General features: G+C 38.8%; 1 protein-coding gene across 2 annotated transcripts in view; it reads right to left on the minus strand.

Moving 5' to 3' along the window:
• Positions 1-15,944, minus strand: part of LOC128702893 (Zn finger homeodomain 1) — a 45,255-nt gene extending 29,311 nt beyond the window's left edge. For both annotated transcript variants that reach the window (XM_053797387.2, XM_053797388.2), the window contains exons 1-2: positions 15,129-15,944; positions 4,140-4,303 (exon numbers count right to left, since the gene is read on the minus strand). In XM_053797387.2, coding sequence (XP_053653362.1) covers positions 4,140-4,303; positions 15,129-15,216 — 252 coding nt within the window. In that variant the 5' untranslated portion in view covers positions 15,217-15,944. The remainder of the gene's footprint in view (positions 1-4,139; positions 4,304-15,128) is intronic.
• Between the last annotated feature and the right edge of the window lie 1,556 nt (positions 15,945-17,500).

The raw sequence follows: 17,500 nt of genomic DNA on the forward strand, positions 1-17,500 counted from the left end.
ATGCAAAACTGTATTTCGTATGTGTAATAATACACATTACAAAATCATTGCATGACAGGTGGGGTCAGGGATGGGAGTAACTCCTGCTACCGTTAATGTCACACTCCCATTCTAACACTTCCATTGTAACATTTCCATTTAAACACTCCCAATTTGAAACACTCCCACTGTAACACTCCCATTGCAACAATCCCTTTGTAACACTTCCATTGAAACACTCCCATTGTAACAACAGATCACAATAATAATACAGACAGGCTCTGCTTATACAGCAGGTTAGGTTCCGGGCTGCCGCTGTAAAGCGAAAATCACTGTAAAGTGAAGCATAGCCTTGTTTCATTTTCAAATGCATATAAAAGCCTGATAACATGTTTAGACTATCATATATTAAGTGACCAATAGAGCTAGACCTAAAAAATGCATATACAGTACACACATTACTTACCTTAAAATATTTTCGTACTTAGCTTATAGTGAGTGGTGAATAAATTTATTGTAGGAAGTCTCAGCAAATGAAGAATGGGTATAATTGAAAAGCGCTACATTAGCGAAACACTATAAAACCAAGCACTGTATAGCGGGAGCCCCTCCTCTATGTGAATAACCATAGCATGCATTACAGGTCAAAAAGATGCCGGATCAGCCGGGCTGTGGCTCGTACGTCGGACTGCGTGCGGCCAGCAGTAACAGCCTAGTTGATCAGGCCCTGATCCATCGGGAGGCCTGGTCGTGGACCGGGCCGCGGGGGCGTTGATCCCCGGAATAACCTCCAGGTAACCTCCAGGTACAGTATATCTTAGCTGTTTAGGGAGGTTGGTAGTTCAGATCCCCTCCATATTAGAAGCTTCAGACCCCCCTCTCCATATTAGAAGCTTCAGATCCCTGCATATTAGAAATTTCAACCCCCCCCCTCTATATTAGAAACCTCTCATATTAGAAACCTCTGACTCCTCCATATTAGAAACCTCAGATCCCCTCCATATTAGCAGCAGTACTCCATATATATATATATATATATATATATATATATATATATATATATATATATATATATCTATATATATATATATATATATATATAGACAAATTCTTCACAGTTATTAACCTCTTCATATAGCTAATACAACCCCTCATTAACAGTAACAACCCCTCCATATTAACTAACACCACCACTTCAATATATGCAGGAAACTCATATTCACAGCAACCCATCCATAGTAGCACTAATAACACCAACTACATCCTCTATATTAACAGCAACAACTTCATATTAACACCAACAACCACTCCATATTAACAGCAACAACCACTCCATATTAGCAGCAACAACCACTCCATATTAACAGCAACAACCACTCAATATTAACAGCTATAACTTGCCCATATTAACAGCAACAACCTTCCATATTAACAGCAATGACAATTACCTATTAACAACAACTACCCTACAAGTGTAACAACTGTTCTATATTAACAGCAACAAGCCCCTCACACTAACATACCTGTGACGTGTTTCAAGGGTTTTACTCGCGCAGCTCGGCCGTCGATTAGGCTTCTTCGCTGACAGATTGTTCAATCAGGCTGTTGGTGCTAGTGGGCTGCAGGCCACTAGCACAGCCAACAACCTCCCTCCATAGTAACATCAATAACCCAACCATAATACATCAACAATCTCTTCATATTAACCTCATAACCCAGCATTATAACCAACAATGTATCAATATTAACATCAATATTACAAATATAATAACAAGAATTTACCCTTAACATCAATAACCCAACCATGATACCAACAACCTCTTTATATTAATATCAATAACCCAGCCATAAGAACATAAATAGCCTCTCCGTGCTATCAAAAATCTCTTTACACTAACGGCTTCATTAACGTCTAAAACAACTTAAAATGAACTTCTTCAATTCTTTATTTGCATGAGAGTACAAATGGTTTATGTATACCGACAATAAATTTTGTTAAACGGACACATTTGTAAGTTTGGGTATTTTATTTAGGATGCGTTTCGCTGTGACCTCAGTGAATCAAGTGAGGTTAGATTAGGTAAGGTGCGTCAGAAAACAGGACAAGTCTTCCCTAACGGGGGTCTTAGTTCATATGACCCGCAGCTGGAGGAAGTGATGCTTCATAAAACTCAGTAAGCGATACGTAGTTAGGTCTCAATATCCAAATCCTGTAAAAGTGTTCGTTTACGTAAATCTGTTGAAAATCCTCCATGTTAATAAATACTATTGGTGGAGAAGCACTAAACCCGTAGGGGTCATGCAGCACCAAGGTAATAAAACTTATAGGTTTAAACCAAGTAGGGGAGGTCCAATTTTTTTTATCAAGAGCCCTCACCGGCGTTAATTAGCCTCTCTCCATGTTAAAAGTTACTCGTTATGAATAATAACATTAACGACCAAAGCTATTCCATTCTAGCTGAAGCAAACCTTCAGTATAAAGCAACACTCTTCACAACACTTTCGTCTTCAAAAAAGCCTAAAATGCCTTAACATTGCCTACTACCCTCTGTGTTACCTACAACCATTACATAAAAACAACACTAAAATTACAACCTTGTGCATACCAATTGCCACAACAGGCCTGCGTGATGAGAAATTTCTTGCCTTCCTAAGTTTTCCTACTCCTGTAAACTCACGAAACCCATCCAAGTTACTGTATACAATAGGCTTTAGTGGCCGTGATCAAGTTTTGGTGACTGGGGCAACAAGCGGGCATAATGATACACGAGTGTGATACGTATATGCCGTGCCGAATAGGCAAAGCTTGCGATTTTGGTTAAAATAGCAACGCTCTTCTTGCCGAATAAGGCAAGCGAAAATTTGTGTATGCAGTAATTTCGCAAAAATCATTCTGAACCTAACGAAAAAAATATATTTTATTGTGTCTGTTTATTATTAAATTACTGTAAACTTATGTAAAATATATTTAGTTGGATTAGGCTAAATGACACTGCGTTTGTTATAATAAGGTTAGGTAAGTTTTTTAAGGTTCTTTTGGTACAAAATTATTAATTTTTTACATTAATATAAACGATTCTTTCTAAATGACCAATTTTACCTATTCGGCACGACATGTACATGCAAAGCAAACCTTCGTCTTAAATGGCATTTCCCTCAGGATTGAGGGAGCCTTTATAAAGACATAGGTATAGAACTAACTTTTATGACAATATTTCGTTCTGTATAGAGCATTATCTTATTTTTTATAAACCTGCGTAGGTCATCCAGCGGAAGGACTGGAGGCTCGATCCTCAGTCAGCTAATCATGAGACAGACGCGCTAATCTTGCAGGCAGCGAGGCTCAGTAAAGAATAGCAGAGCTAAAGTCAGTGACAGTGACAAACAGTAAAACAGTACAGTAAAATGGTGTCACAATTTTCAAAAATTTCATTAGTGTGGGCCTTTATACCTTTGATATACATTTTTCATTTCATGAGTTCCAAGTTTTTCTACTCCCGGAGCCCGGTTATGGCCCAGGCAACAATAGCCTGGTCAACTAGGCTGTTGCTGTTGCTGATCCGCAATACGCCTTTCTACCAACATGATAAATCTTAATCCTGGGCGAAATGCTGAGCGTGTTTCCTTCCACCTACTGTCCCTCTTCACCCAGTAGTAAGTAGGTACCTGAGTGTTAGTCTACTGGTGTGGGTCGCATCCTGGGGGACAAGACTGAAGGACCCCAATGGAAATAAGACAAAGTTCTCGATGACGCACTGACTTTCTTGGGTTATCCTGGATGGCTAACCTTCCGGGTTAAAATTTCAAACAAATCTTATCTTATCTAACCAACATCAATGGAGGATACAAAAAACCCATATATTTGGCAGACTCCTCATCCAACTATTTACATAAATTTTTAGTAGACAAGAGACAATTACAGTAATCGATAAAAATAATGACTGCTCTGAAAGTAAATATACGAGTGTCACCCGTGATATAAAACACCGTTCTCATTAAGGTGGAAGATTCTTTAAAATGAAAATCCTCGATATTTCTGATGGCAATCCCACTTCGTACAGCCATGATGCTCTGTATAATACATATTTCTTTAGATTACTCAATGGGCACAAAATAACTAGTATTTCAGCTTATTTAAGAATTAATTAGACAAGACTCACCACGCTTGCACCATTCAAGAAGTCCCCCTCATCTCCCATGGTAGCATCGGAGGTGGGTGTTAGGGCATCGGAAGGCGGGCTAATAGTTGCGTTGGTGGGTGTGGCGGCCTCGTCTGTGGGCGTTTGGGGGCTTACACCCTTGTCGTTCCCGCTCTTGTCGCCTGCTGCAAAATGAAATAAAATGTGAATGTAACATTGAAACACTGCAACGGAAGAAAGCCTAGGCAGTAAAATACAAATGATAACGACTAACATGAAACGCTCCCAAAATTTCCTTGACTATATATTATGTTGAAAGAAAGTTTAATACAAATGACAAAGGTAGCAATTAAGACTCAGTGCTACATTATAAGTATTCGTTGAAGAACAAACAAAGGTTGCAGAACTAGCTTTTACTGGGAAAACGTTTCGTATGCTATTTTACCATACGAAATATTTGCCATGAGACAGCATTACAAAAACTAATGGAAACGAATAGCCTTTACTTAAAATTATTTCATGTTACAGTAGTCATGCATCGTTACATCATGCATTAGCTGTATCTGTTCGTACAGCATTTGCCACCCTGCTGGGAACCCCAACATCGGGTAAGGTTGCCTCATGTAACCAGAGCATTTACTAATCTTTCTGCTCGTTACTATTCAAAGATACATCAAGACGTGTAAATAGGTGTCTTAACATAACTTTCGTGTAAATAGGTGCCTTAACATGACTTTTTACCACGTCATGTCGATAAAACTACATAGATCGAAACGCTCTCCCACTAATAATTGGTACAACAGCTTATATCTTCTCTTCCCTATTGTTGGCAGTGTAGAACACTTCAAGAGGTAACTGGACAAGTAACTCCACTAAATGCCAGGTCAACCAAGCTGTGATGAATATGTGGGCCAGTGGGCCGCCAGAAGCAACAGCCTAACTGACCTGGCAAGCACCAGACAAGCCTAGCACAGGGCCGGGTTGCGGGAGTAGGAAAACTCAAAACCCGTCAAAGGCAAAGTAGCACACCATTTAGATTAAGCAATGGTAAATCCCCCCCCCTTTTAAAACCAAATTTGTTCCAGTATGAACGACTTTCATTTCAGGACGTCAAGAGATAGACACAAATGCGGTGTGCTGTGTAAAACTACATGATTTGAAAAGCCCGAAACGTTATTAATAAAGAATCGCACTGTACTGCATATATTTTTATTCATCGTGTCGGTATTTTATAACATTTCTCTCTAAGGACCTCAGTGGCAATATGCTCATATTTTTTATGGTGCTAGGAGGGTTGACTGTTGGTTAAATCATGATTTATCACTTGGCTTTGTAGATTTAGATGTATATCGGATACGAGTCAAGGATGCAATTCGCATAGACGCTAACATCAAGCATACTTTCATTCCAAAGACTAAGTAAAACAAACTCTTAGTGCATATATTCTGAGATACCTCAGTCTATGTAACCTGTCACTATTTAACTTTAAACCCCCAATCCACATAGATACCAATCCCAAGAATACTTTATCCCCGAAGATGGAGATTAAAACCGAGTGTACATACTATGGCATAAAACCTTGGTAACTGATACCGACAAACTGGTTTAAAAAGACATGTAAGCAAACACTTGGATATATTAGAAAACGTTTCGGTCCTGGGACTTTGTTCACTTTTAACACAACACAAATCACGTGACCTCACTTTATCTGACTTTATCTCAAATAAGTTTCACTTGCATTTTTCAGGTCACTGTCATTCACACCCCACTCTCTGCCTATATTTACTATTACTGTCAACTTCTGTTAGAAGTGATCAAAGCCCCAGGACCGAAACGTTTTCTAATGTTCAAGTGTTTGCTTATCTTTTTAAACCAAACACTACTATACACCCATTGATGTACATACCCTGTTTGTGGTTAGTGTGTTAAATTTAGGCTTATCGACAACTGACACGAACATTAATATCTAATTTTCTTTCCAATAGATTAAAAAAATATACTGCGGAAAACTAACATATACCACATACCAAAAATCTATAACATGAATAAAAAAAAAAGATGACAATAACCTAGTCAATATACTGTTGCTGACTGCCATATTCACGGGAAAGAGCTAAACCTGTAAGGGTCACTTAGCAAATAGGGAATGAAGGTAATACAGTAGAAAAACGGGGGGGAATCAAGAGCCCTTCACAGAAATCAAGGCCCCCCTCTTAAGTGAATTGTTGAAAAATACGGCGTTGCTTATCAAATACACTAAAACAGCTAAATGCGAAGACTGCACAAGATAGCTAGCAGCAACAGGTGACAAGAAATCAAAAAGTGCTCTTTCCACTTTTTATAACGAGGAAAAAAATAGTTAAATACTATATATGTGTGTGTGTGTGTGTGTCGTGCCGAATAGGCAAAACTTGCGATTTTGGCTTAAATAGCAATGCTCTTTTTGTTGAACAAGGAAAGCGAAAATTTGAATATGCAATAATTTCGCAAAAATCATTCTGAACCTAAAGAAAAACTATATTTCATTGTGTTTGTTTATTATTAAATTACTGTAAACTTATCTAAAATATATTTAGTTGAATTAGGCTAAATTAAATTGCACTTGTTATAATAAGATTAGGAAACTTTTCTAAGGTTCTTTTGGTACAAAATTATTATTTTTTTCATTAACATAAATGAAAAAACACATCTTTAAACGTATAAGAGAAAAATTAAAAAAGGACTTAATTTTAAACGAGTTCTTGCTAATTGGCCAGTTTTTACCTATTCGGTCTATATATATATATGTCGTGCTGAATAGGCAGAACTTGCGATCTTGGCCTAAATAACAACACTCATCTTGCCATGTAAGACAAGCGAAAATTTGTGTATGTAATAATTTCGCCAAAATCATTCTGAACCTAACGAAAAAAATATATTTCACTGTATTCGTTTAGTATTAAATTATTGTAAAGAAATCTAAAATATATTTAGTTGGGAAAGGCTAGAATAAATTGTTCTTGTTATAATAAGGTTAGGTAAGTTTTCCAAGACTTTGATGAAAAATTATAAATTTTTACATTAACATTAATGAAAAAAATATATCTTTAAACGTATAAGAGAAAATTTTAGAAAGGACTTAATTTTAAATGAGTTCTTGCTAATTGACCAGTTTTACATATTCGGCACGACATATATATATATATATATATATATATATATATATATATATATATATATATATATATATATATATATATATATATATATATATATATATATAATTATAATTATAATTATAATTATATATATATATATATATATATATATATATATATATATATATATATATATATATATATATATATATATATATATATATATATATGTCGTGCCGAATATGTAAAACTGGTCAATTAGCAAGAACTCATTTAAAATTAAGTCCTTTCTAAAATTTTCTCTTATACGTTTAAAGATATATTTTTTTCATTAATGTTAATGTAAAAAATTATAATTTTGCACCAAAAGTATCTTAGAAAACTTACCTAACCTTATTATAACAAGAATAATTTGTTTTAGCCTAACCCAACTAAATATATTTTAGATTTGTTTACAATAATTTAATAGTAAACAAACAGTGAAATATATTTTTTTCGTTAGGTTCAGAATGATTTTGGTGTAATTATTGCATACACAAATTTTAGCTTGTCCTATATGGCAAGATGAGCGTTGCTATTTAAGCCAAGATCCCAAGTTCTGCCTATTCGGCACGACATATATATATATATATATATATATATATATATATATATATATATATATATATATATATATATATATATATATATATCATGAACTACAACACATGTAATTCATCAGCTGTGTAACTGTATTTATGCGTTACTTAACTCTTAAGTAAGGTTTAAGCAACTAGCATCCCTGGGAGGTGAACGGGCATGTTGGGTTACTCTCCCATAGCGTCTGAAGTTACAGGATGAGCTGCTGGTCCCAGGTGAGGCACGCAACCACCTCTACCCCCTCCCCCCCAGATACGTGCCCAACCGCTCTCACCTGGGTATTACACCACCCACAACGTTCAACATGACATATCATTTTTTTTATACTTGAATTAAGAAAGGAGAACCGGTTGTGGTTTATTGCGGGCTGGCTCCACTACCTGAATTCGTTTTTCATAACGATTCGTGACTTGCGCTTTGTCAACGCCCGAGGGCCGCTAATCTTTTCCGGGACGTCAAGCGTCAAGACACTGCAGCTTTATCCTGGCCCCTCTGTCACGCTCCCCTCTCTCCGTGTCTTTCTCTGCTCTGCCATTCACTCACTCACTCCCTTTACCCTTGTTCGTACTACGTTTTACGCCATGTTCCTCTAAAATTTGTATTAGGATCTGATCCCCTGGCGAGTCGAGAGGGATGAGCAAGTCACTCTACACCTGCTGACCTTATTCATCTAGCAGAAGATATCTATGAAGAGCAAAGAGCCCCAACGGAAATAAGTCACACTGTTTGGCTTTCTTGGTTATCCCTCCGGTTAAATAATTAGAAGATACTTCTGGTATTCATTCGGCTTATTTTACCTCCTCCCTCTCGTTCTTTTATCCCCTTTCCCTTTATGCAAGTCATGTGGAGAGAGGATTAAGGTGTTCGCTCCCTTCGGGTGAACAGGCTCCCCCTGCTCTCCCTGTTTAAACCTGGGTGTCTTGTGAGTTTCCTCTCACTGTCTCCCGCAATGACTCACATCCCCGCTGGCCCAGAGAAAGAAAAGATTCGACGTAATTTACATTTTACGACGGCATCATACGTTGGAGGTTGCCGCTGAAATTGGGTTGATAGTTGATGTAATCTTAAATCTATATTCTGGACCTCGCTTGACCTACCTCGACGCCAGAATTATCTTCCCGCTCTCTCTCTCTCTATCTCTCTGTCCCCACTACCAACGGTGACATGTGACCCTGACCTGGCGATCGATTAGATGAAGAAAGGACCAATCGAAAGGGGTCGTGGCGGGAGGTGGTACTGAGAGCTCCTGAGGGGAAGGGGGAGGGGATAATAGGCGAAACGGCTGACGAAGAGGAAAGGGTCGTGTGTAAGGGGAAGAGGGAGGGAGAGGTCGGTGAAAGCCAGGGGAAAAGAGGTGGTAGCAGAGTATCAAATACATCGGATACACAATTAATATGGTGCTCGTACGGTGATTATTAGTAGTCAAGTTGTAAATTAAGTACTGACCATATATAACTAACAATCTTTATATAACAAATGAACCCCTACCTCCATCAGATCAGTGATGGGAATATCAGCCACTCTAAAGGGGTGATGTGAGAAGGTATGAGTTGAACCCAAAATGGCGATATTCCCCTTAATTCTCATCATCTGAACATTTCAGAAATCATTCTTTAGAAGGTCTACAGTCACACCGGGAAAAATATACACGGTTTTCAACATTATAATGCAATGTTAGCGCGGATATTAATTGTGGTAATTAATGTTGAAGACTGAGCGAGGGTTGGCTGGGTCCTTGGTAACACTGAGGGGATCGTCCGAGGGGAGCGGGGGCGATAATGGCACACGTGCAGCTGCCCACCGACGCCGAGGGGAACTCTGAATTTCAAATGCCCAGAGCAAACCCCGGGACAAAGGACAAGTTGATGATGCTGGAACAGAGGACGCCCCGACCACCACAGATACTGAATATTAAGAGCAAGAGTGGAGGCACCATAGAAGGTGATGTGCTCCTGCTTACTACAGCCAGGTAGATGAGGCTGTTCCTCACAGAGGCACACACGCTGACATGGAATCATGATTGATCTTAAGCCAGCCAGCACTGTGATCGCCCCTCGCTTGCTGCTCCACCTACCTCCCTTCCATCACTTGCCAACAAAGATGAGATCCAACTTTATATGTTGGTTTCATCATACGAACTGCTTGCCGTGAGAAACTATTACAAATCAAATAAAAATAAACGTCCTTTACCACAATTAGTTCATTACGGTAGTCATAAATTATTACATAATTATGTATTAGCTAGTCAGTTCAAACTATATTGCTACCTTGCTACGAACCTCCAAACAACGTGTAAGGTTGCCTTAGTAACCAGTACTTAATAATCTTGCTGCTCGTTATTATTCTGGGATAAATCAAAACTTGTGTAGATGTAGGCATTGTCATCCTTCTTCCTCATTATAGTTTATATAGATTATCAGGTTTCCTTACCCCCACCCCACTCGTAACAACTGTAGCTCTCACCTCTTATTCAATCTAATATTGTATACTGCTCTTATCATGAAATTATCTCGTCTGTGAAGTGAGGTGTGGCGTTACTCTTAGTGAGGTGTGGTGGTACTCTTAGTGAGATGTAGTGATCTTATGCTCACAAAGTTGTCTTGTTTGTGATGAAGTGGTGTGTGGTGGTGATCTTAGATAGCAGAGGATGTGGGCAAGAGTACTGGGCAAGACCGTCCCTCAATGTTGAAATTCAAGGTGAACAGTGTTGCCATTATAAAATGCTATGTTTTACTACTTCCCCTGGCAACAGCTTAAGAAAATTCATGAACATGCCTTCTAAATACATAAAGAGATGTAAGACTTTTTCGTGGAGAACAGGGACAGATAGGGCATTCGGCGCTCTATATCGTGCAAACAATTCTTTAACACATCTGTTCATGGGATCATCGCCCCCGCAGCCGGGTCTCAGGCCAGACCTAAATTGAGAATACAATACTGCAGAAATAAGAGCTAATGTACTAAAAGAAAAAAACAGGAACGCAAAGGTATGTAAATAAGTTTGTAAGATTTACCTGCCATCTTACATGTTCATACGGCAGAAAAATCAGTGCAAAACGTTTTACATACTTCAATTTCACTCATGACAGAACGGCAAAAAGCCTAATTAGCTTAGCTTGGCAGCTCCTATTTTTAGCCAACCATCATCAATCATGTAAGACTGAAGGGAGACGGGCTGTACATATTGCTTTACATCATTACATATGCTTTTCATATATATATATACATGTATATGTGTGTGTGTGTGTGTGTGTGTGTGTAGGCTGCATCTTGCACAAAATATTTCTGTACAACCTTTTTAATTATGTACGATACTAGCGGTTTTTGTCTTGCAGTTTCAAGTTTCTGTATTGTTCCGTATGCACACATCTTTACTTCCCCCTTCTTATTGTTCTTAATTTTGTAATATTTCCTTTTCAATCTACGAGGCCTGGTCCGAGACCGTGCTGTGATGATAATCTCCAGAACCACAAACTGAAACTAATACCCGCATTATTATTTATAGAACACAGAGGGCATACACATGTGCCAAAATGAGATATAAAACAATGAAACATTAAAAATCAGTCATCCTCACTGGCCGTGTTGGGTTATACTAAGTTATAAATTTATATCACTGCTCGCTGTTTTATGCGTATATTGATCATTTGTATACAACAGTGTTTAAATATCTATGTGAAAAATCTAGATGCATTTTTTAAAATATATAAATGTAAAAAAATGCTTAATAAAATTAACCTGAATAAACATGTCAGCCAAAGCTAGCAAATAAAAAGTTATAAGAGGCTTATTTTCAACCTACACGTATCCTTGAAACTTGCCAGTATATATACATCGCGTAACGCAGGTTTAGATTTTAACAATAATTGGCTTATGCATGATTATATCTTATTGTAAAATTTAAGCTTTCGTTCTGAAATTGCGGAAGAACGCAGCAAATGTATATTATTTCATTACTGAATATACGTTTATGTATGCAAAACAACCACGGGGGAGTAGAATGATAGTTCTAGGCCTTTCGTGCTGCAGACTATCTACGCGTTTCGTGTTGCAATCAACACGAAAGGCCTAGAGCTATCATTCTACTCCCCCGTGGTTGTTCTGCATCCTGTATCGCTTGGTTTGCGATATTTGCATTATGTCTATGTACCTGGAGTTTACCTGGAGAGAGTTTCGGGGGTCAACGCCCCCGCGGCCCGGTCTGTGACCAGGCCTCCTGGTGGATCAGCGCCTGATCAACCAGGCTGTTGCTGCTGGCTGCACGCAAAACAACGTACGAGCCACAGCCCGGCTGATCAGGAACTGACTTTAGGTGCTTGTCCAGTGCCAGCTTGAAGACTGCCAGGGGTCTGTTGGTAATCCCCCTTATGTGTGCTGGGAGGCAGTTGAACAGTCTCGGGCCCCTGACACTTATTGTATGGTCTCTTAACGTGCTAGTGACACCCCTACTTTTCATTGGGGGGATGGTGCATCGTCTGCCAAGTCTTTTGCTTTCGTAGTGAGTGATTTTCGTGTGCAAGTTCGGTACTAGTCCCTCTAGGATTTTCCAGGTGTATATAATCATGTATCTCTCCCTCCTGCGTTCCAGGGAATACAGGTTTAGAAACCTCAAGCGCTCCCAGTAATTGATATTAATATACTATATCAACAATAAGACAACTTTTAATAGAATAAATATTAGAAGCAATTAACTTACTTGAGCAGCCTAGCTAATACAAGCCCAGGAACATCGAAGTACTCGACTCAAAAATCAAAACAGCCTAATGGTTTCAGGCGAAAGAATTTCTAAGTACTGAACTTGAAACAAGAAATGCCACTACTAGCGAACGATTTTAATGTAACAACATATGAATGCACATTAACTGATGAATTTGTAAAATTTTTCATACATAACTAGAAAATATATACTTTACAGAGCTTTTAAAACCTTCTTATAACAACTGTTATGGATGGATGCATTACCAAAGCACTCACTCAACTGTACTCAGCACAAGAGCACTTAAAGATTTTATTCAGACAATTAACCTGAAAGGTTAGTAACCTAGGATAACCTATAATAAAGCCATTATGTCAGTAACCTAGGATAGCCTAATAAAGCCACCATGTCAGTACTCTTACGATAATCTAATAAAGCCAATGTCACTTATTTTTACTGGGGGACCCTTGCTCTTCTCCAGAATGTGACCCACAATAATCGCCTAATACCCAGGTACCTACTTACTACTAGGATACCCAACATTTCAACTTGCGCTTCGATCGAACCCCCTCTCCAACCCCCCCTTTTTTTATACGAACCGAAGACTGTGCATGAGCACCCTGCCCAACTTTACGCATATTTCATTCAACTTACTATGACAATCAGACAAACACCATTATTCCCCCCCTCGCGACATTTCACTTTAAGCATATTTCATTCAACTTACTATGACAATCAGACAAACACCATTATTCCCCCCCTCGCGACATTTCCCTTAGTGGGAATGGTGTGGGGAGCTGGGCTGACAGGCTTGGCCAGAATCAATGCTACATTAACATAATAAGCACGATATCACCCCCTCACAGCCTTGCCCTTCCCTCTAACCCACACATTTCTAACTTTATATTCAAAGAAACTATAACCGGGTATAACGATAATACGAAACGCATTATGTTTTATTGAATATTACTTTCGCGTCTTAATAGTAGAAGAAATTATATATATATATATATATATATATATATATATATATATATATATATATATATATATATATATATATATGTGTGTGTGTGTGTGTGTGTGTGTGTGTGTGTGTGTGTGTGTGTGTAGCACAGCTTACAGGTTTAGACGACATTCCGGAAATGCGTGGTAAATTTTAAGATAAATGGAGACACGAGAGGGTTATAACAGAATAGTTCAGGTAACTTGAAAAAAATGTGTTATGATCAATGTTTGTGAATAATGAGAAGTCTAGGGGTTTAGTACCGTTTGGAATTTTTGTAAAATCATTTTGAAGCTTATTCTATATCGCAGTTACCGTCTTTGTAATATAAAATTATATTAAATCATACATTTCTTTGAAGGTTTTAACCACTGATCTCTCGCAAGTGGCTATATAATAGTTTCTTGCATTATTGTAGCTCGAAGCCCCATCCTAACCTGCGTTGGATTCTTGGCAAATCCTTGGCATTTCTATACTCGACGAAAATACAATAAATGTTATGTTTAGGTGAGCATCGTAATATCCTATTATCTCTTGGGTCACCTTGCCTTGAAATTCATCTTATCATAATACGTTGTCAATTAGTATTTCCGTTGGTACAACAGAACTCTAAACTCCTTACGATAGCCTACAGCATCATCGTCGCATTTGTACTCGACACGTATCTTGACGAAAACCAGGCTGTAACAAACGTGCTCATGAACAAGATGGACAGTTCACAGGTGGGTCCCCCACACGCTCCCAAGATAATAGTGTAGTGATGTACACCAGAGGCTGGCAGCCGGCGAGGGCCTGCCTGGAGGGAGTCAATACTCAATGTGTGTGTGTGTGTGTGTGTGTGTGTGTGTGTGTGTGTGTGTGTGTGTGTGTGTGTGTGTGTGTGTGTGTGTGTGTGTGTGTTTGTATGGGTGTGCGTGTTTGTATGGGTGTGCGTGTTTGTATGGGTGTGCGTGTTTGTATGGGTGTGCGTGTATGAGTGCGTGTGTGTATGGGTGTGCGTGTGTATGGGTGTGCGTGTGTGTATGGGTGTGCGTGTTTATGGGTGTGCGTGTGTGTATGGGTGTGCGTGTGTATATGTGTGCGGGAGACAAGACAGGAGATAGGTATCGTAAAAGTTGGGATAGTATTAGTTTGCTAACCACTGCAACTATTATGGGCAAGTGTATACCGTAGACTTTAACATGGACTAGACAGTTATACTCAGATGACGTGCCCATTCATAAAAGAAAAGAAATTTGCTTAAACCTTCAAATGTTGAATTAAACATCAGGAATATAAACACGTGTTCTGTATTATTAAATACTCATCGTTCGAATTTACCATTCCTTGTATATTTACCGCTTAGAACAAGTGTAAACAATCTGGCGCCGAATGTAAACAGCAAACAGTAAATAATAACTGCAGGATTATATGGTAAAATTGAAATATAATCCAGGTAAAATAACCCACGTCAACCTTTACAAAATATATATTCCTGTAAGGTAACTAAAGCAAGGTCTTACTAAAAGATCGTAGACGTATTTACAACTTACAGAGGTAGTTGAAGGCGCTGGCAATATTCCAGAGTCTGATGGAGTCGGTGTAGGATGATGGGGCGTACATGGTGCTAACTCCAGCCATGATGCTTACAACTCCCCACTAGTTAATGTTCACTACCTTTACTAAGCGGTCCACATGTCCGACGGCACTACAGAGCGCACTCTACCGCCACCACAACTTTAATGATCCAACCAGACGTCAGTTAAGCATTCACCGGAACACACGTCGTTGCATGTGACCTGAGCTACCTCCTGGAGGGGGGTTAGGGGGTCACTTAGGCTGCTTCAAGGTCGCCCCAAAAGGCAAAACAGGTCAGGTTTGTAGGGGCAGCCGAGGTGTGGAATTGACACAGGAATATGATACGCAGCCACTTCAGGTCAACCAATTTGGCAGTGTTGTAGAAGGCTGGACAGGTCACTTTGGGGCCGCTGGAGTCTAAACTAGGATCCAATTGTACACAACAATGGCACTTAAAATTCGTTTGAGTTCCTGTTGGGAATCTGCAGTCTTGAGTACAGAGTTAACCGTCGTTCCAGGAGGGTTCGTTGTTTGGGAAAAATGTTAACACTGAAAAATTTCTGTTACACTTGATCACAGTCACAGAAGCGTCTCCGCTAAATTCCAATGGAGTTATGTCGCTGTAGTGTTTTACACGCTTCACTGCAGTACAAAAATGCTCCACGCGAAATCTACACTTAACTGTAGCATACGTAATGTTAGTGACTAAGTAGGTAGCACCTTGAGGTTTCAAATGAGGAGCGCGAAAAAATGCGTGCTATCAAACTCGCGGCTCCTACATGACTGAGGGAGTGAGGGGAGTTGAGAGAGCCTCAGGTAGGGGACGCTGGACTCGCCGCTGATTGGCTACTACCGTTTCCGACGCCACGCCTCCTCACGCGTACCGTACTAGACACCTTCACACAATTAACTTTTACCTATTAATACCTCTTCTTTACACTCTATACATCCAAAGGAAGAAAATCCAACGTCACATCACAAATTTTTAAGGCAGAAGAGAGGGATAAAGTCAAGAAACATGAGTTAGAGGGAAGTGAACTGAGGTGTGTGTGTAGAGGTGTATTCACCAGCTCGCAGGCACACCACCTACCATGGTTGAGGATGCTCAGTATAGCGCGAGATGTCCATCTGTTCAGTTGCTCTCCCGCTGCGGAAGCTGCACACGCAAGGCGCTCTGACTCTGCGGTTTCTGGGTTCAAAGTTTCATTCTGGGTTACTTAAAATCGTCATCAATTATGTGCGCTCTTTGCTTATAACAATGTGCTTAAAGCAACCATTCTAGAAATTTAATACGGCCGTCTGTATTAAAAAAAAAACACTGATTTAAATAAACCATCAGTATCTCTTAGTGGGGCATTAATAAAAAAATATAGTCATAAAGATAAATGCGCGAATATTTAGATAAAAAAGGAACTTTATAATGAATGCAATAGGTGTGTTTGTTTTCCATGGTCTACTATTCTTGACATATCTCATTACGGAGATACGGCAAAATATCCTCGCATCAATCGTGCAAATCTGAACGTTATCTGAGCTTGAGCGCACACTACTGCCAGACGTGTTGCGGCCAGTTTCTGATTAACATATAAGTGGTTAAGTTACTGTTTTAGAGATTTAAATTTAGGTAACGTAAATGACAAAATTATTATTTCTAAATGGAACGTTTATAAATTGACGCTGTTTAAGCGAGCACAAACAAATCGAAAGTTTTGCGACTAAAACAGGTTGCGACTAATTACTTAAAGAACTGGTATAAAATAATATTTATTAGAAATGCATTAATCAAACCCTATGAATAAACAAGATATGTATAAAACTTGGTTTAAATATCAAGATTCTATTAACTTCATTATTATTATTATTATTATTATTATTATTATTATTATTATTATTATTATTATATTAATTATAATTATTGTGGTTATTATTATTTAATGTTATTATTACTAGGAAAAATCAGTTTACGCTATTTTATCAGGTTATATTTCACCTCATGAGCAGCCATGAGTGTTGAGGTGACAATAAACACACAAACGTTGTAGCTGGTATCAAGCAGCAAACACAGGCACAAATCAGACACTTGTTTGAAGCTTTATCAAGCTGACACCCGGAAAATTCGACAATAACGACAAGAACAACACCGTCAGTTGCGGGAGGCGGCGCGGCTGCCAGCGGCACGACCACCTCCACTTCTCCTCCAGATAAATTAACCACACGAACTACGCGTAGAAGTTACATGTCCCAAATTCGTCTTTTATATAATTGCAAAAATAACGCCCAAACTACACACGTATATCATCAAGTAATGATATAAAAAGGGTAAGTTTAGCATCGTACATCACAGAGG

Source organism: Cherax quadricarinatus, chromosome 82 (genome assembly GCF_038502225.1).
Source record: "Cherax quadricarinatus isolate ZL_2023a chromosome 82, ASM3850222v1, whole genome shotgun sequence".
Taxonomy (NCBI): domain Eukaryota; kingdom Metazoa; phylum Arthropoda; class Malacostraca; order Decapoda; family Parastacidae; genus Cherax; species Cherax quadricarinatus.